Below are 17623 nucleotides of genomic sequence, written 5' to 3'. Positions count from 1 at the left end.
TCCTAATTAATCAGATGTACAATTATTGAACAATGTTTTTTTTTAATTTCAATTTTTGTTATAATAATTTTTTTATTATTTAAAAAGTTATTATTATTTTTTGTTGTCTCACTTAATTGACTAAATTTATATTTAAAGTCTTCCGCGTTACAAGCCATTTAAGAATGTTTAAGTTGTTCGTTTTCCACAAATTAGTACAATCACCTAATTTTTATTTAATTTATTTTGGGTAATTTTTATTATTTTATTATTATATTTTATTTATTTTTCTAATTGAATTTAAAATGATACACCCACACCCACTAAAAAAGATGTCCAAACTATTTGATTTTTGCAAAACTACCAAACAATATTAATGAAAATTATAAAATTGATAATAAATTTAGGGTTTAGTCTTTCTTCATAAAAAATAATATAATTAATTAATTTGATTTGATTTGATTTGAATATAATTAATTATAATCGATTATTTTTAAATAATTAATTCTAGTTACATATACCATGCATCGTACAAGATCAATATTAGTTATAAATATAATAATGCATTATAATCTCATCACTAGATTCCATGTGAAGCAAGCTAGTTTCTCATATGCTGTATAGATAGGGACATCTAAAATCTGGAAAAGTCCTAGTTCCAAACTACCAAATTATTTCTACCCCTTTATCCAAGTTATAAATTTTCCATTGTTTTCTTCAACCACAAGTGAAGAATTTGGAAAATCAATGAAATAATTGAATTGGAAACATTTGGAACTTACTATAAACTAAAATAGAATTTTTCTAGTTTAAAAACAATATTCCTTAAAAGTGGTGATTCTTCAATGTTAAAATAAATTATTTTATTCCCCTCCAAACAAGGACAAAATTTGTACAATGTAATAATAATATATACATATATATGTAATTATTTTGAATAGTTGTCTCGATGACTTTTTAAAAGTAGAAGATATATATGAAAAACAAATGTAAATGGAAGGAAATATGATGTAATTTATCCTTGATCAATTTATTACTTAAAATATGAGAAATAATAGAAAGTAGATATCCTTCATGTATATATATTTTGGTGATTTGTAACTTCTATATTTCTTGTATATTTATGCTATTTCCTTGAGTCTAATGATAAAGCCTGTGTTTTGATCAAAAAGGCCAATCCACCTTCTAAATCAATATCCCATTAAAAGGGCAAAACTATAGTAGTTGTTGAAATATGAATTGGCTCAATATGCATTGGTGGATCCATTTTCTATTAACTATCACTTTTGAAATTAACTGAGGGTTTAATATGCTATCAAAGCGCTGGAGACCTGAGAGGTCTTTTATTCCATCTTGGTGCCCCATTTGAATTTGTATTTGTGTTAAATAATTGTTAAGAGTGGTATGGCACATGCAAGACCCGGTTTCTTTCCATCCTAATATGTGGTGGCTTCTCTTTTCCCCCTCTCCGTAGACCATCCCTATGGCAATTCGCAAAGACTACGAAGAAAACAATTTTCTAGGCAAAAACATAAGTAATAATACAAAGATTACACAAAAAGAAAGAGAAAAAAATGTTTTTTTTTCTGTATGTCATACGTAAGTTTTTTTATTTAATTATGGTAGTGGACCGCAACAACACCATCCAAATTTGAACTGTGAGTAACTTATACTTAGAATATGAATCAGGTATGCAGTTCATCAGTAAGCCATATTTCTGACAATGTATGGATTCCTTGGCCATGACGCATCTGATAAAATTTACATATTTTTCCTTCCTTTTTTATTGAGAATTTGGAAAAATTAGTATGCATTGAATTGGAGAAGCTCTTTATGTCTTTGAAATTACTATAAATTAGAAGAAAACAATAGAGCAAATGATGTTTTGACATCCTTTAATGTCAGACTTGTACGTTCCATAGGTATTAATTCAGTGGTAATGCACCTTTTTTTATTTTCTATGTCTGAGCAAAATACAGGATATATATATATATATATATATGTATATATATATATATATACGCATATGTCCTTCGGCAAATCATAACATACCATATATTAAACCTCATTTTGTAATTTATATTGACAGATAAATATATCATCGTCTACATGTTTAGAGAACACATTGAGACATTAGCAATTCATGCTTGTTGGACATCTTTCAAGGTCAGATTATTTGGATTTTCTAGGGGTATGAGTATTTGTTCAAATTTTTATGTTAAAAAAGAATTCGTAAATTATAAATACAGTACGCATACCAATTAACAGACAAATATGATAAACCTTGTTTTGTTAGCACATTGAGTAGAAGCCAGTCAAGCATTTGATCCTACTTTGGTTATTTTTGGGCAAAAAAATTCAGTCCTTGCATATTTAGATAACATGAAAAATTCTTAGGATTTACAATTTCTAAATGTACCCACATAAGTACATTTTAATAATCCCCAAAAATAATGCCGACATGTTGATACAAGTATTCTGCTAATTCAAGCTTGACAAGCACTAGAGATGCCAACTTCAAATTAACCATCCATGAAGATTGGTTTGCCAAGTTTTTGCGCTTGGAACTCCTACACGTACACAAAAGACTTTATCAATCTTTGCTTGCTTGTTAAGTTAAAACAGAGCCAATCTCTTTTGGTAATTTAAATATTTAGACATTTTGAAGCTTAGATTGTTAATATTTTCATATCCTTAAGAAGCTAATGATTGATCATATATATCTCAGTTTGCACTTTATTCCTCTTCTCCTATCACATGAAAGTTTTCTACATATTTATTGCTGCAGAGTATCAGCTGTTACGATTGGAAGAAACAAAATGTGCTAAAGGCAATGCAATACAGAGAAACTTTAGTCTACCAAATGTTCAATTTTGTTAAAGGAAAAAAAAAAAAAAATGTAACTTTGGCAATTAGGCAATTAGTCTTCACAGCCCAGAAGCAGAGACGACTATATCCACACCATGCAATACAGATACATAGAATCATTATGTTATATTCTGACAAGTTAAAGATTCGGGGTACTATTTTCTGAATCCGTCGCAGTATTTTTGTTGTTAAACCAGAATGATATACTGATTATGTGTGTGTATATATATATATATACACATTTTTCCATGTAGTTTGCAGTGAGATTCTCTATGACTTTGATGGAAGCTACTGGCAAAGCTATAAAAACTCAAAGTAAGTGGTAATAAGCCTTTACACATGTTACTACTAGTCCTAATTAGTTTCTTGATGGAAATGAGGAGGCTCCAAATGCAAGAATTATTAAAGCTCATGATTAACTAGCATGAGTTGTTCCAGATGTCATTTTGCAAAGGTCAAATTGAAATTCTTTCATTACATTTTTGAAAAATACTGACATTATAAATTTAACCGGTGCCGAATTCATATATAACCAAAATATTAATTGGGACACAGTCCGACCACCTAGCCAAATGATTAGGTTGTGGACGAGAAAGAATATGGAAAAATAAATAAATAAATATATTTATGTATATATGAAATTAATCTCGATAATAATCATGATAACTTTTCAAGTGTAAGAAATGTAAATGTTCATGCGTTTTATTTCTATGAAACATATTTATTTGATAAATTTGTTTGATAAACTAGACTAGTAACAGAAAAGAAAAAAAAAATAATGAATGAATGACATAGAGTACAAAGCCCAACCAAAATATTAAATGACAAAACAAATCTCTGTATTTATCCCACCATACCATTGTCAATAGACAATAAAATTGGTTTAAGTACGTAAATATATAAAATATATGTATATATATATATATATGGAAATTCTATGGTGAGAACGGTCCGTATGAGGACCGCAGTATTAGTGACGGTTTTTCATAGTATTAACGATGATTTCTTAGAAAATCATCACCAACACTATGAAAAATCGTCACTAATACTGTGATCCGCATGAGGACTGTCCGCAACACGGACTGTATATATATATATATATATATAACTCTTACACGTATCATTGTTAATGACCTATAGCAGTCTTTAATTAGTTATATTTGTTTTCAGCATTCTCAACATTATGTGACCCAGACATAAGTCTTTACACAAAGTCTTCGTAGACTCCCTGTTGCAAAGACTAAGAAGAAATGCAAAGGCCTAATAAGTCATTGTTATTTAAAAATAGCGGGGACCACATTCAAGACCTTCCAATAATATCAACTAAAAAAAGGAAAGAAAGAAAGAAAGAAATAACTCAAGCAGTACTAAAAAATAAAAAATTATCTTTAGACTAAAAAGTTATTTAAGTAAGGATCAAAATTGGCAAGCATGCTTTTCTTATATCCATTATAGGAATGTTTTTAAAATTTGGGCTGAGGGTAACATAACTTGTTCATTCAATATTTCTTCACACTAAAACGATGGAATTCTAATTTGGTTGCTTCACAGATACTAGATCCACAGGACTGTAATCGAATCATTATAAAGATGCCAAAGTCAAATTAAACTTCCATGAAGATTTGCTAAGTTAAATGCCCTTGGAACTCTATTTTTACAGGTATTTAAGAGTCAATTATCAATCTTTTACATTGCTTATTAAAACAGAGCAACTCTGTTTTGGTTTTGTGACTATGTTGCACATTTTCAAGCCAGACTCCAATGTTATGTATTACAGAAAAAAAAAAAAAAAACAACGAAAAGAACAAGTTGGCATGAAAAGTTATATGTCTTTTAAATGTAGTCTTCACCAATGACGGGTGCAGATCGTATAAGCTATTACCTTCTCGTCAATTCTCAAGGGGTTATTGATTGCTTTCTATTTGGACCAACATGGCAATGAAATGCAGCTTATGATGGAGGGGGGAACAAAAAAACAAAACAAAAAATCCATAGAAGTATTTTTATTATTGAACCAAACTGAAGTTCTCGTACTGGGTTTTTCACAATGCTCTGGAAGCTGGAATCCTAAGCCTCTGTGAAGGGATTTTGAATGTAATGTGAATAAATGCAGTGTATCACAAAGATACAAAGTTGATTTTATATGCAAGCATAATTTTGCTACATATTGTTACAAGGTAATTTGCAATGTTTGGCTCATAGTGAGAACTTCATTTAGAAGAAAGTATTTGTGAATGGTTGATCTACTTGGCCTTCATTAATTATGATTAATTAGTTAGAATCTGTAATTACTTAGCCGTAAAAATGTTACCATTAGCTTAGTGGGGTTTAAACCAACTCTTGCACTCCTTAATTACCGCCATCAGATGACTATAGACAGCATAGTCTCTTATAATTTGTAACGTTTCACAGAGCATAGCAAAGCATATATTTCCTTTGAATTAAACTTCAATTTCTCCTTTTTTATACCTATGTTTCTTCAATTTCATTATATCTGATTGCCTCAAAATATACGCTGCCACTCCTTGTCTATATTCAGTTAAAAATATTCAATCCACTTTAAAATTCAATATCCCATTTAAGGGGCCAAAACACTTTATCCTATTGACCGGAAGATAAGTCTTTGTAGACCATCCCCACATTGCAAAGAGCCAAAGACTAGACCAAACACAGTGAAAGATACAAAGACTTTACCAACAAAATAGGGAAAAGATAAGAAGAACTTAGACATGGTGGTGGACCACACAAGACCTTTCAACAATATTAAAATAAAATAAAAATTAAAAAATTAAAAAAAAAAAGAAAAAGAAAAAAGGTTTCCCATTTATAAATAGCACTGAAAAAACAAGAACGTACTTACAACAAGCCAACCGGAATACCAAATATCTCCTGGTAAAAATGAAGAGGGATATGTATCAGTTCCTCTTGCTTTTTGTGGTGATCCTCTCATATCCCTGTCTGTTTGACTCAGTGCATTCTCTGCAGCTGAATTCCTCTACCACCACCACTACTTTTTCCAATTGCCACCCTCACCAAACCTCTATTTTGCTCCAACTGAAAACAGAGTTTACATTTAAGAGGCATGAATTTTCATATTATGACGAGGAGGTTGGAAAGAACACCTACCCAAAGATGAAATACTGGAAAGCTGGCAGTGATTGCTGTTCTTGGGATGGTGTCTCATGCGATATGGCAACTGGTCATGTAATAAGCCTTAACCTCTGCAACAGTTGGCTTCATGGACCTCTGCACTCTAACAGCAGCCTTTTCAGATTGCTTCATCTTCGAAATCTCAACCTTGCCTTCAACAACTTCACTTCATCGCCCATTCCTTTAAAGTTTGGCCAACTTACAAGGTTAACACATCTCAACCTCTCTAACTCTATGTTTTCTGGGCATATTCCAGTATCTGAAATTTCAAGGCTCGCAAATTTGATTTCACTTGATCTTTCTTTCAATGGTGACATATACTTTTCTAGTGATATTTTTTTGCATATGAGAGAAGGAGAGCTGGGAAGGCTTACCCAAAACATGACCAATTTAAGACAACTTCACCTTGATTGGGTGGATCTTTCTTCCCGGCTACCTATTCACTTGGCAAATTTATCTTCTTTGACACATCTCTCTTTACAGGATTGCAATTTGCATGGTGAATTCCCAAATAATATCTTCCATTTGCCTAACATACAGTTCATCCATCTTTCTGATAACAACAATCTTACCGGTTCTCTTCCTGAATTTCCTTCTAGCAGTATGCTAAAGTCGTTGGCTCTTTCTAACACCACTTTCTCAGGAAAACTACCAAATTCAATTGGCAACCTTAAATTCTTGAATTTTTTGAATCTCGAAATGTGTAGCTTTTCTGGAATTGTTCCTTCTTCGCTTGGGAATCTTACTGAACTCACATATCTTGACCTAACCCATAATAATTTCAAAGGTCAGCTTCCATACACAGTAGGGAACCTTGCAAAGCTCACTGAAATTCTCCTCTGGGCTAATGAATTTAGTGGTGAATTACCTTCTTCTCTTGGAAACCTCAAAAGATCGAAAATTTTAGATGTTGGTCGAAATAGTTTCAGCGGTCAAATTCCATTGTCACTTAAAAATCTCACACAATTGGAAGTGTTGGAACTTTCAACAAATTTTTTCAGTGGAGTCATTCCTTCGTTTTTATTTAAAATGCCTTCTTTGATGGATCTGTATCTGGACAACAATCAGTTTTCAGGCTATCTCAATATTGACAGAATCTCTAATTCATCCCACTTAGACTCATTGTATTTAAGTGGAAATGAATTATCTGGACAGATTCCCAGTTCCATATCCAAACTAACAATGCTCAACCGATTGTACCTTGATTCAAATCATTTAAGTGGCAGTCTTGATTTTGGCATTTTCTCAAAGTTGAGTCACCTTCAGTATCTTGATCTTTCAAATAACCGAGGCTTTCTTATAACAAATTCAAGTAGGAATTCCACTCTTCCCAAGTTTGTGGAATTATCTTTATCCTCGTGCAACATTAGTGAGTTTCCTACATTCCTGAAAACACAAGATGAATTGTACATATTAGATCTTTCCAACAATAGGATAAGCGATCCAATTCCCAAATGGTTACTGAGCATTGGGACAATTGGTGTGCTGAATCTTTCTCACAACTGCATTAGAGGATGGGAAGAAGCCCCCTTAACTCTCCCATGGAAGACAATGTATTTTCTAGATCTACATTCCAATAAGTTACATGGATCACTTGTAGTTCCACCAATGTCCATCATTTACTTTTCCATTTCAGAAAATAACTTGGTTGGAAGAATTGATCCACTGTTTTGCAAATTGGGGGGCCTTCAATATCTTGATTTATCAAGTAACCTGTTGAGCGGTACTATTCCTCAATGTTTGGGTGGCTTCAATAGTGTTCTCTCAGTTCTAAATCTAAGAAGAAACAACTTCCATGGCACTATGCCTGGAACATGTGGGGAAACAAGCCAATTAAATATATTGGATTTGAGCTACAACAATTTGCATGGGAAGATTCCAGAGTCACTTATTAAATGCAAAGAGCTACAAGTTTTAAATCTCGGCCACAATCAGATAAGTGACACATTTCCTTATTCGCTACAGAGTTTGTCATCGAAGCTCAAGGTTCTCATTTTATCTTCCAATAAATTTTAAGGTCCAATATGGTATTCACATAACTTCTCAGGATTTGCGAGCTTAATTATCATTGATCTATCTTCCAATGATTTCAGTGGAAGCTTACCCTCACATTATTTTCAAAATTGGATTTCAATGATAGAAACTTCACATAGTGAGTCACAATTGAATTACATTGGTGACAGTTACTACCTCTACTCGGTGTCTATGATAAACAAGGGACTAGAAATGATGTACATTAGAATTTTCACTTTCTTTGGGTGCATTGATTTCTCAAACAACAAATTTTATGGAGAAATTCCAAGGGCAATAGGGGATCTTGGAAGTTTAATCGTGCTCAACTTGTCAAGTAATAATTTTTCAGGACACATCCCTTCATCTTTAGGGAATTTGATTGAGCTTGAATCATTAGATCTCTCTAATAATAAGCTTTGTGGTGAAATCCCTCATCAGTTAACTAGGCTCACATTTCTTGAATACTTGAACTCATCTGAAAATCAACTTGTGGGTCCAATACCTCAGGCCGGACAAATTGAGACATTTTCAAATTCTTCTTTTGAGGGAAATTGGGGGTTATGTGGTCTTCCATTGTCAAAAAAGTGTGAAACTCTCTTGCCACCTTCTGAATACAGCGAAGAATCAGGTGATTCAATATTATCCGGTTTGACTTGGAAAACTGTTGCAAAGGGATATGGATACGGACTCATAATTGGATTGATGATCGGATTTATAACCACCTCAAGTTGGCCATGTTTGATGCTCAAGAAGTTAGGTGTGATCCCACCAAGAAGACTAAGATGAGCACATAGTTGAAGGTACTTGAAGTTAATGGAGAGGAACTCTAATTCTTCTGGCTAGAAGATTAAAGTGAGTGATAATTTTATTACAGTTCTCAATGTACTTCATGTTAATTTTATTTTGATTTATGATTAACATCATCATAACAGCGGCTAAAGCTGTGAAAATTTGTCGATTTATTAAATAATTTACAATTACAGTTTACAAGTTAATTACCATTTAGTTAGTAATTTGTATTTTACGGAAACAGTGTCATCCCATTTAAATTCTATTTGTCTGGTTTATTAAAAAAAAATAGTTAGTTTTACTTTTATCTTTCTAAAGACAAAGCATTTTTTCTTTGGCAAATTTAAGTCATTTTTTGTTCTTTAGGCTTTCAATCTTTTGATTTGCCTCCATAAGAGGTTGGAGATTTGTTTGTAGCTGACTGTTTATGTTTTATTGATGGGTTTTTATAACTCACCCTTTCTTCCAAATGAGGCCCCTGTTATTTTATTTATATATTTTTTGCTGGAATTAGCTCATATGGCATCCGTTTAAGTGTTGTTTCTTTGAGAGGGGGTCGGTAAGAAGTCGGCAAAGAGGTTTTATATATGCTGATAGGTGCAAGACATATGATAATTCCCTTCAATTTCAATGGGAAAATATGAGAAAAAGAGAGGGAGAGAGAAAATCTGGGGATTTTCTTGGGAAACACTTTGAGAGTGTGAGCTGTATGAGTGATTTGTAAACATATTTCTTGATTAACAGAAGCAGGATTATCTACAATTTGGTGGCTGAACCACTTTAAACATCATATTTGTTTTTCTTGTTTCTATCTTGCCGTTATTACTCTGTTAGTTACAGTATTTTTCTGGTTTATTTGCTGTGAGATTTTTGTTTGGTGGTCTGAAAATTTTAACAGCTTACGGGTTCCTTCCCCTCGCTTTGTTGTTGGAGTGTTTTAGCCCACCTTTTCAGCAAATAATAAAAATAAAAATAAAAGACAATGCATTTTGTGTTTTTCTCTAAGCTTTCTATAAAAAGCATCTTCTTCTTCTGGAAGAAGCTGAGTGTTCTTGTTGCCATTTCTAGTTTTATGAAAGCTTACGAGCTTTATTAGATTAATGAAATTGAGTGTTATAAGAAGGTTCAAAGATATTGCTCTGGTCTTCTATTGAGTTTGATGTACTTTTAATCATATAGACTTCCTAAACTATGAATAGTCTCCTTGTCATCTTAGTAAGCAATCTTGGCATGATCTAAAATCTCCAACACCTGTAATCTTTTTTTCACATAAATCAGTCTTTACGTATTTACAGAATACAATGAAGGCAAGTGCTTCATGCTGGTTGGACATCTTCTAAGGTCAGATTATTTGGACTTTCTTGGGATATAAGTATTTGTTCCAAATTTTCATGTTCAAAAAATATTTAAATTAGTACAGTAGGCATATTAACACCAGTACCTCATTTTTTTAGCCCATTGAGTAGAAGCTAGTCAAGCATTCGATTCTTTGGTTATATTTGAACAAAAACATTCGGTCCTTGCATATTTACATAACAAAATAAATTCTAAAAATTTACGAAATCTAGATGTACCGACATAAGTATTTTCTTATAATTTCAATAAAAAAAAAATGCCACTATTTTTCTACAATTATTCTGTTAATTCAATTAATAAAATGAAATCTTAATTTGCTTGCTTGACAAACACTAGATATCGAGAGGAGTAAATTGAATCATTGCGAAGATGCCAAAGTCAAATTAAGCAACCATGAAGACTGGTTTGCTGACATGTTGCACCTAAAACTCTACTTGTGCAGGTACATAAAAGGCATTTATCAATCTTTTTCTTGCTTCTTAAAACAGTGCCGCTCTGTTTTGGTTTTGTGACTATATAGACACTTTCAAGCTTAGACTGCAGTTTTCACTTATCCTAAAGAAGCTAATGACTGATCATAAATCTCAGTTTGAACTTTGATCATCTTCTCATATCAAATGAAAGTTTTCATGTATTTGTTGCTGCAGGGTATCAGCTACCATGATTGGAAGAAACAAAATGTGCTAATGGCAGTGCAATATAGAGAAATCTTAGTCTACCAAATGTTCGATTTTGTCGCGTGTTAGAGAAAGAAACAAATGCAACTTTGGCAATTAGTCTTTCAAAGCCAGAAGCAGAGAGGACTTCATCCACCCCAAGCAATACAGACAGAGAATTATTACATATATATATATATATTGACAATTTGAAGATTTGGGGCACCATATTCAGATTCCATACATGCATTTTTGTTGCTGATGCACAGATCTACATGAATACATTTTTCCATATAGCATGCAATGATATTCTTTATTTATGAATTTGATGGAAGCTATTGGAAAATTGCCAGTACTGTGTTCTTTCACAATGCTCTAAAAGCTATAAAACCTCAAAGTGAGTCATGGTAAGCCTTTGCACATGTTACTACTGATCCTAATTAGTTTCTTAGGAGAAATGAGGTGGTTCCAAATGCAAGATTCGCTTAAGTGCATAATTTATTAGCATGCCTTATTACATATGTGGATTTTGCCAAAGTCCAATTAATATCTTTTCATTTCATATATATATATATATATATATATATTTGAAAATATTGACATTAAAAATTTATCTGGAGTCAATCATATATAACCAAAACAGATTGGGCTTGGATACGACTCCATTAAGGCGTGGTAGCATACATGTTTGGGCTTCAAATTCAAAGCTTTGCGGGCCATATGGTGATCCTATATTCTTCAAAGGAGTTGGTTATTTGTTCTAAGTGCTATCTAAAGCTTATAATTTGTTTATATCACAACTTTATAAATATCCCCCAAGAAGGCTAAATCAATAAATAGGCTGGGCCTTTGTTATAGTCTTTGTACCAACCAGCCATTCCCATTCATAAGCCCCATGACGATAGCTTGGGTCTACCCCTCTACTAGAATTTTAACCAAAAGTCTAACCCAAATAAACATGTGGGCTTATTAGGCCTCCTATCACAAAATTGGGTACTAGCAATAGGAGGGTGGAGAATAAAAGTGTTTCCTGTAACTAAATCAAGCCACCATATTGCTTTGGCATTTCTCTAACTTGCCAAGAAGTTGGAAACCTTGAGAGTTCTGTAGGAGAAGGATGATGTGAGGAATTAATCCTCAAGAGCTAAGGAAATAAAGTTCAGCTATGCTTCAAGTATTCAAACCTGTGCTCACAGATAAAGAAAGAAGAAGATGGATGGAACGACAGCATTTCTTTAATGAGTTTAAGTATATCAAAAGGAACGACGACATTTAGGAGTTTGTTTTTAATTAACTGAAACACATGCAAAACAGGTGCAGCTGTTAGGTTGGTTATGATAAGGGGTTAAAAGCTGTTTAGTCCACACTAGATTTTAATATTCATCTTCTTCTTCGAGTAAGCAAAAAAATTACAGAGTCGCAGAACATTTTTTCTTGAGTTGATTTTCTGGGTTTATGAGAGAAAGTTCTGATCTTTCCTTGCTGTTTCAATTCTTCAATGAGTTCTGTAAGGTTAATTAGTGTTTCTTTGTGAAACCTTTGTGAGTGAACTGTGTGAAGGTGAAAAGGGGGCTTACGGGTTGGTTGTGGGTGTTCTCTGTGTGAATCACCATTGGAGAACCTGTCAAGCTTGTAATTTCCTCAATAGATAATAAAAGCAGAAGCTCAGAGAACCTAAGCATGAGGATGTAGGCAATTTTTGGCCGAATCTCATTAAATCGTGTGTGTTCTTTCTTTTATTCTTGTTTTTCTCTCTGAATTCCACAACAAGTGGTATCAGAGCCCGTTTTCTTGGATCTTCTTATGTGTTTAGAAAGATTCTACTCTCGGAATTTTTTAGGTTTCTTGAAGATTTAACAATGGCTTCAAAAATTAAGGTGAAGATCTATAATGGCAAGGGGGATTTTCTACCATGGAGGAAAAAGATGAGGGCAGTTCTTATGCAAATGAAGGTTGCTCGAGCCATAGACAGATCATTCCCAGCAGATCTTCTGGAGGACAAGAGGCTAGAAATTGACAAGATTACTTTGAGTAGGATCATCCTACATCTCTCCGATAGTATTCTCAGGAAGGTAGATGAGGTAAAAAAGACCTCTGAGATGTGGAATAAACTCGAGCAATTCTATTTGTTAAGGTAACTTCCAGATCGAATCTTATTACTTGAGCAGTTTTTTGGGTTTAAAATGGATACTTCAAAAGAATTAGACACTAATCTTGACATGTTTAATCGAATAATTGTGGATCTTGCTAATTGTAAAGTTACATTCAGTGATGAACATAATGCTGTAATTTTTGTTAAATTCTTTGCCTGAGTCATATAGAGATGTCAAGAATGCCATCAAGTATGGTCGTGATTCTCTATCTTTGGATATAGTGATCAGTTCCTTAAAGTCCAGGGACATAAAATTAAAGTCTGAATCAAGGAGTGAAGGGCTTAGTGCTCGAGGTAGAAGTGTCACTAGGAATTCTGGAAATATTGACTTTAAGGGGGAAGAGTCGAGACCATTCTAGATCTAAGGCTAGAACAAAAGGTCAAAAATGTTACTACTGTAAGAAAGAAGGCCATATTATGAAGTTTGGTTATAAGAAAAAGAGAGATGATAAAAGCAAGAACCATGAGAGTGGTGATCTTGCTGTTATTTCTTCTAATAAATAATCTGGTGAGGTTTTTGTTGCTAACATTGAACAAAACAAGTTTGAATGGGTTCTAAACTCAGGATGCTCATTCCATATGTGTCCAATCCTTGATGTTTTTCAGTCTTATAAAAAATATAAGGGAGGACATGTTCTTTTAGAAGATGACCACTCTTGTAAAGTAGTTGGAATTGGTAATGTACAGTTTAAACTGTATGATGGCACCACCAGAACTCTTAATTCAGTAAGATATGTTCCTGGTTTGAGGAGAAATTTAATCTCTCTTGGTATGTTTGATGATGCTAGTTATATTTCTAAAACTAAAAATGGAAAAATGAGAATATCAAAAGGCTCATTTGTTGCTTTTAAGGGTATTAAGAAAAATGGCCTATATGTCTTGCTTAGTGAAGCTATTTTTAATTCTTGCAATACTTCTGTTTAGACTCCTGTTGATAATATTGTGTTATAGCATAATAGATTAAGACCTATTAGTGAAAAGGGCTTGTATTATTTGAATAAACAAAATGTGTTTGGTAAAGATCAGATAAGCAAACTAGATTTCTGTGAAAATTGTATTTTAGGTAAGCAACATAGACTTAGTTTCAACTTAAGTACAAGTAGAGCTAAACTGTACTGGATTATGTACATGCTAATCTATGGGGCCCTGCTCAAGTTTCTACTCAAAGTGGAAATAGATAGTTTATGTCCATAATTGATGATTATTCTAGGAAGGTCTGGTTAATTTTGTTAAAATCTAAAGATGAGGCCTTCAGCAAGTTTCAGGAGTGGAAGTTGCTGGTTGAAAAGCAGGTTAATAGGTCTGTGAAGGCCTTAAGGACTGATAATGGACTTGAGTTTTGTAATAAAGAGTTTGACAATGTTTGTAAAACTCAAGGCATTTTAAGACATAGGACAATAAAACATACACCTCACCAAAATGGTGTTGTTGAGAGAATGAACAGGACTTTGTTAGACAAGGTAAAGTGTATGCTGGTATCCTCAGGTCTACCAAAGCTGTTTTGGGGTGAAGTAGTTATGACTGCTATGCACATTGTTAATTTGTCACCCTCTATAGTTTTGAATTTTCAGTCACCAGAGTCTATTTGGTCAGGGAAGATGCCAAACTATGGTCACTTGAGAGTATTTGGTTATGCAGCATATGCACACCAATCAGGGAAAACTTGAACCCAAAGCATTAAAATGTGTTTTCATAGAGTATTCTCAAGGGATCAAAGGTTATAGACTCTGGGATAGAGAAGGTTAGAGTCATTGTTAGTAAAGATATAATTTTAATGAAAATATTATGCCTTGCAAGATGACTAACAGTGCAGGTATTGATGATAAGCAACAAGCTGAGACTAGACAGGTAAAGTTACCTGTACTTGAAGATAATATACCAAATCACCAGGAAAGAGGTGCCTTAAAGGAGAACAGATCTGAAGCTAGTCAGGATGGAACACCACAGCATTCAGAATCAGATTTGGATAATGAAAGGGAAATGCAACAGGCTTCTTCACCATCAAAAATCATTGCTTCACCTGGATATTTGTTAACTCGAGATAGGACCAAGAGAAAAGTAATACCAAATAGAAAATATAGCTATGCTAACTTCATTGCATATGCTTTGGTTGGTGTTCAAGACTTTTCAAACAATGAACCTAAGAATTATAAGGAAGCTATGGAATCCATAGCAGCAAGGAAATAGAAACAGGCCATGGATGAAGAAATGAATTCTCTGCATGACAATCATACTTGGGATCTAGTTTCAGCTCCTTCAAATCAAAGGACTGTGGATTGCAAATGGATCTACAAAGTCAATGAAGGATTAACTAAGTCTGATCTAGTGAGGTTTAAGGCAAGGTTGGTAGCAAAGGGGTTCATACAGGTTGAGGGTGTGGACTACAATGAAATCTTCTCACCTGTGGTGAAGTATACTACTATTCGAATTATGCTCTCCTTGGTTACACATTTTGATTGGGAATTATAGTAGTTAGATGTAAAAACTGCTTTTCTTCATGGGAACTTGGAAGAAACCATTTATATGAAGCAGCCACAGGGATATGAAATTATTAGAAAGGGTGGAGACCTTGTATGCTTGCTAAGGAAGTCACTCTATGGTTTAAAGCAATCCCCAAGGCAATGGTATAGAAGGTTTAATACTTTTATGTTAAAGGCTGGCTTTACAAGGAGTAATTTTGATAGTTGCTTGTATTTCAAGGATAAAATGAGTGCAAATGCTGTATATTTACTTCTCTATGTAGATGATATGTCGCTGGCAGTACCAAATGCAAAGATCATTAATTTTATGAAGCAACTACTCAGTTCTAAGTTTAATATGAAAGAACTTGGGTAGGCTAGAAAAATTTTAGGAATGACAATTGTTAAAGACAGAAGAAATAGAAAGATGAAGCTTTAGTAAACTACATACATTCAGAAGGTAATCTCCAAATTTAATATGAGCGAAGCAAGGCCTGCTAGTGTTCCTTTAGGTGGACATTATAAATTGTCCATAGATCAATGTCCAGTTACTGATAAGGAAAAAGAGGATATGAGTGATGTGCCATATTCTAGTGCTATAGGATCTATTATGTACTTAATGATTAGTACAAGGCCAGATCTGGCACATGCTATAAGTGTTCTCAGCAGATTTATGTCAAATCCTGGAAGAAGTCACTAAGGGTAATTAGTGTTTCTTTGTGAAACCTTTGTGAGTGAGCTGTGTGAGGGTGAAAAGGGGGCTTATGGGTTGGTTGTGGGTGTTCTTTGTGTGAATCACCATTGGAGAACCTATCAAGCTTGTAATTTCCTCAATAGATAATAAAAGCAGAAGCACGAGGACGTAGGCAATCTTTGGCCGAACCTCGTTAAATTGTGTGTGTTCTTTCTTTTATTCTTATTTTTCTCTTTGAATTCCACAACAAATGAAAAGTAGGAAACAAAAAATGGAAGAAAGAGGAATGGAAAAGTTCATATCTATCCCTCATCTTGTCTGATTTGACATGAGGAAGGGAAAGTAACTTTTCATCATTTGTTTGGTGTAAAAGGGAAAAAATGATTGGAAGGAAAATTTAATTGTTAAATCAATTTAATCATTATTATTATTATTTTACATAAGTTCTTTTTTTTTACTAATATATATTTTTAACTAATATACCTCAGGCCGGACAATTAGGGATATTCTCAAATTCTTCTTTTGAGGGAAATTGGGGTTTATGTGGTCCTCCATTGTCAAAAAAGTGTGGAACTCTCTTGCCACCTTCTGAATACAGTAAAGAATCAGGAAATACAATATTAGCTGGTTTAAGTTGAAAAGCTCTTTCAATAGGATATGGTTGAGGACTCGTAATTAGATTGATAATCGGATTTATAATCACCTCAAAGGAGGCCATATTTGACGCTTAAGAATCTTGGTCTGATCCCACCAAGGAGACTAAGATGAGCACATAGTTGAATGTACTGTTGTTAATGGAGGAGAACTCAAATTCTTGTGGCTAAAAGACTAAAGTGAGTGATAATTTTTATTACAGTTCTCAACGTACTTCATGTCAATTTTATTTTGATTTTATGACTAACATTATCATAACAAAGGCTTACGCTGTGGTAAGGAGCCGCTAAGGAGCTTTCATATGTGCAGATAGGTGCAAGAGGTATGATCCCTTCAATCAGTGGGAAAATCTGAGAAAAAGAGAGGGTGAGAGAGAAAATCTGGAGATTTTCTTGGGAAACACTTTTGAGTGTTGAAATATCTCTTAGGTGATTTGTAAACATATTTCTTGATCAATGGAAGCAGGATTCTCTTTGGACGGTGGACGTAGGCTAAAATTTGGTGTATTACATAATAAACCTTCTTTTTTTTTTTTTTTGACATTAATCAGTTTTTACATAATTACTAATATGTTTGATCGGTTTGCCTAAACATACAAAATTTTAGGGAAATTTTATTTTTTTTTTTTAAAAAAAAGGGACATACAAGATATTGTAAAAAAAAAAAAATGAAAAACAAAACAAAAAAGACTTGAGTTTGAAATTAAATAAAATAAAGTAAAAATGGAAATACTTGCTAAAAACTAAAAATGAATGAGTAATTTTTTTTTTAAAAAAAAAAAAAAACTTAAGTTAAAGATAAAGAAAATGAAAAAAAATAAAAAATAAAAAAGAGTTAAATGAATATGTATAAA

The 17623-nt window shown here is 33.2% G+C and overlaps 2 protein-coding genes across 7 annotated transcripts; both read left to right on the top strand.

Moving 5' to 3' along the window:
* Positions 1–5683: 5683 nt before the first annotated feature.
* Positions 5684–15755, top strand: LOC107419154 (receptor-like protein 6). Of its 6 annotated transcripts, none has more exons than XM_025073341.3 (5): positions 5684–8862; positions 10095–10140; positions 10492–10597; positions 10803–12499; positions 12652–15755. In XM_025073341.3, the coding sequence occupies exon 1, from the start codon at positions 5746–5748 to the stop codon at positions 8011–8013; it is 2268 nt and encodes a 755-aa protein (XP_024929109.3). In that variant the 5' UTR covers positions 5684–5745; the 3' UTR covers positions 8014–8862; positions 10095–10140; positions 10492–10597; positions 10803–12499; positions 12652–15755. The 6 variants fall into 6 exon arrangements, with proteins under 6 accessions (XP_024929109.3, XP_060670594.1, XP_060670595.1 ...); XM_060814611.1 differs by having other exon boundaries at positions 10803–12531; XM_060814612.1 differs by lacking the exon at positions 10095–10140 and having other exon boundaries at positions 10803–12531.
* On the top strand, positions 8131–8796 carry LOC132800762 (putative receptor like protein 25). The gene has a single exon (XM_060815025.1). It carries the CDS (start codon positions 8131–8133, stop codon positions 8794–8796), a length of 666 nt encoding a protein of 221 aa, XP_060671008.1.
* Positions 15756–17623: the final 1868 nt, after the last annotated feature.

The sequence above is a fragment of the Ziziphus jujuba genome, chromosome 2 (assembly GCF_031755915.1).
Source record: "Ziziphus jujuba cultivar Dongzao chromosome 2, ASM3175591v1".
In the NCBI taxonomy this organism is placed as follows: Eukaryota; Viridiplantae; Streptophyta; class Magnoliopsida; order Rosales; family Rhamnaceae; genus Ziziphus; species Ziziphus jujuba.
The sequence above is the reverse complement of the archived record's forward strand: the minus strand, read 5'-3'. Positions and strand labels throughout refer to the sequence as shown.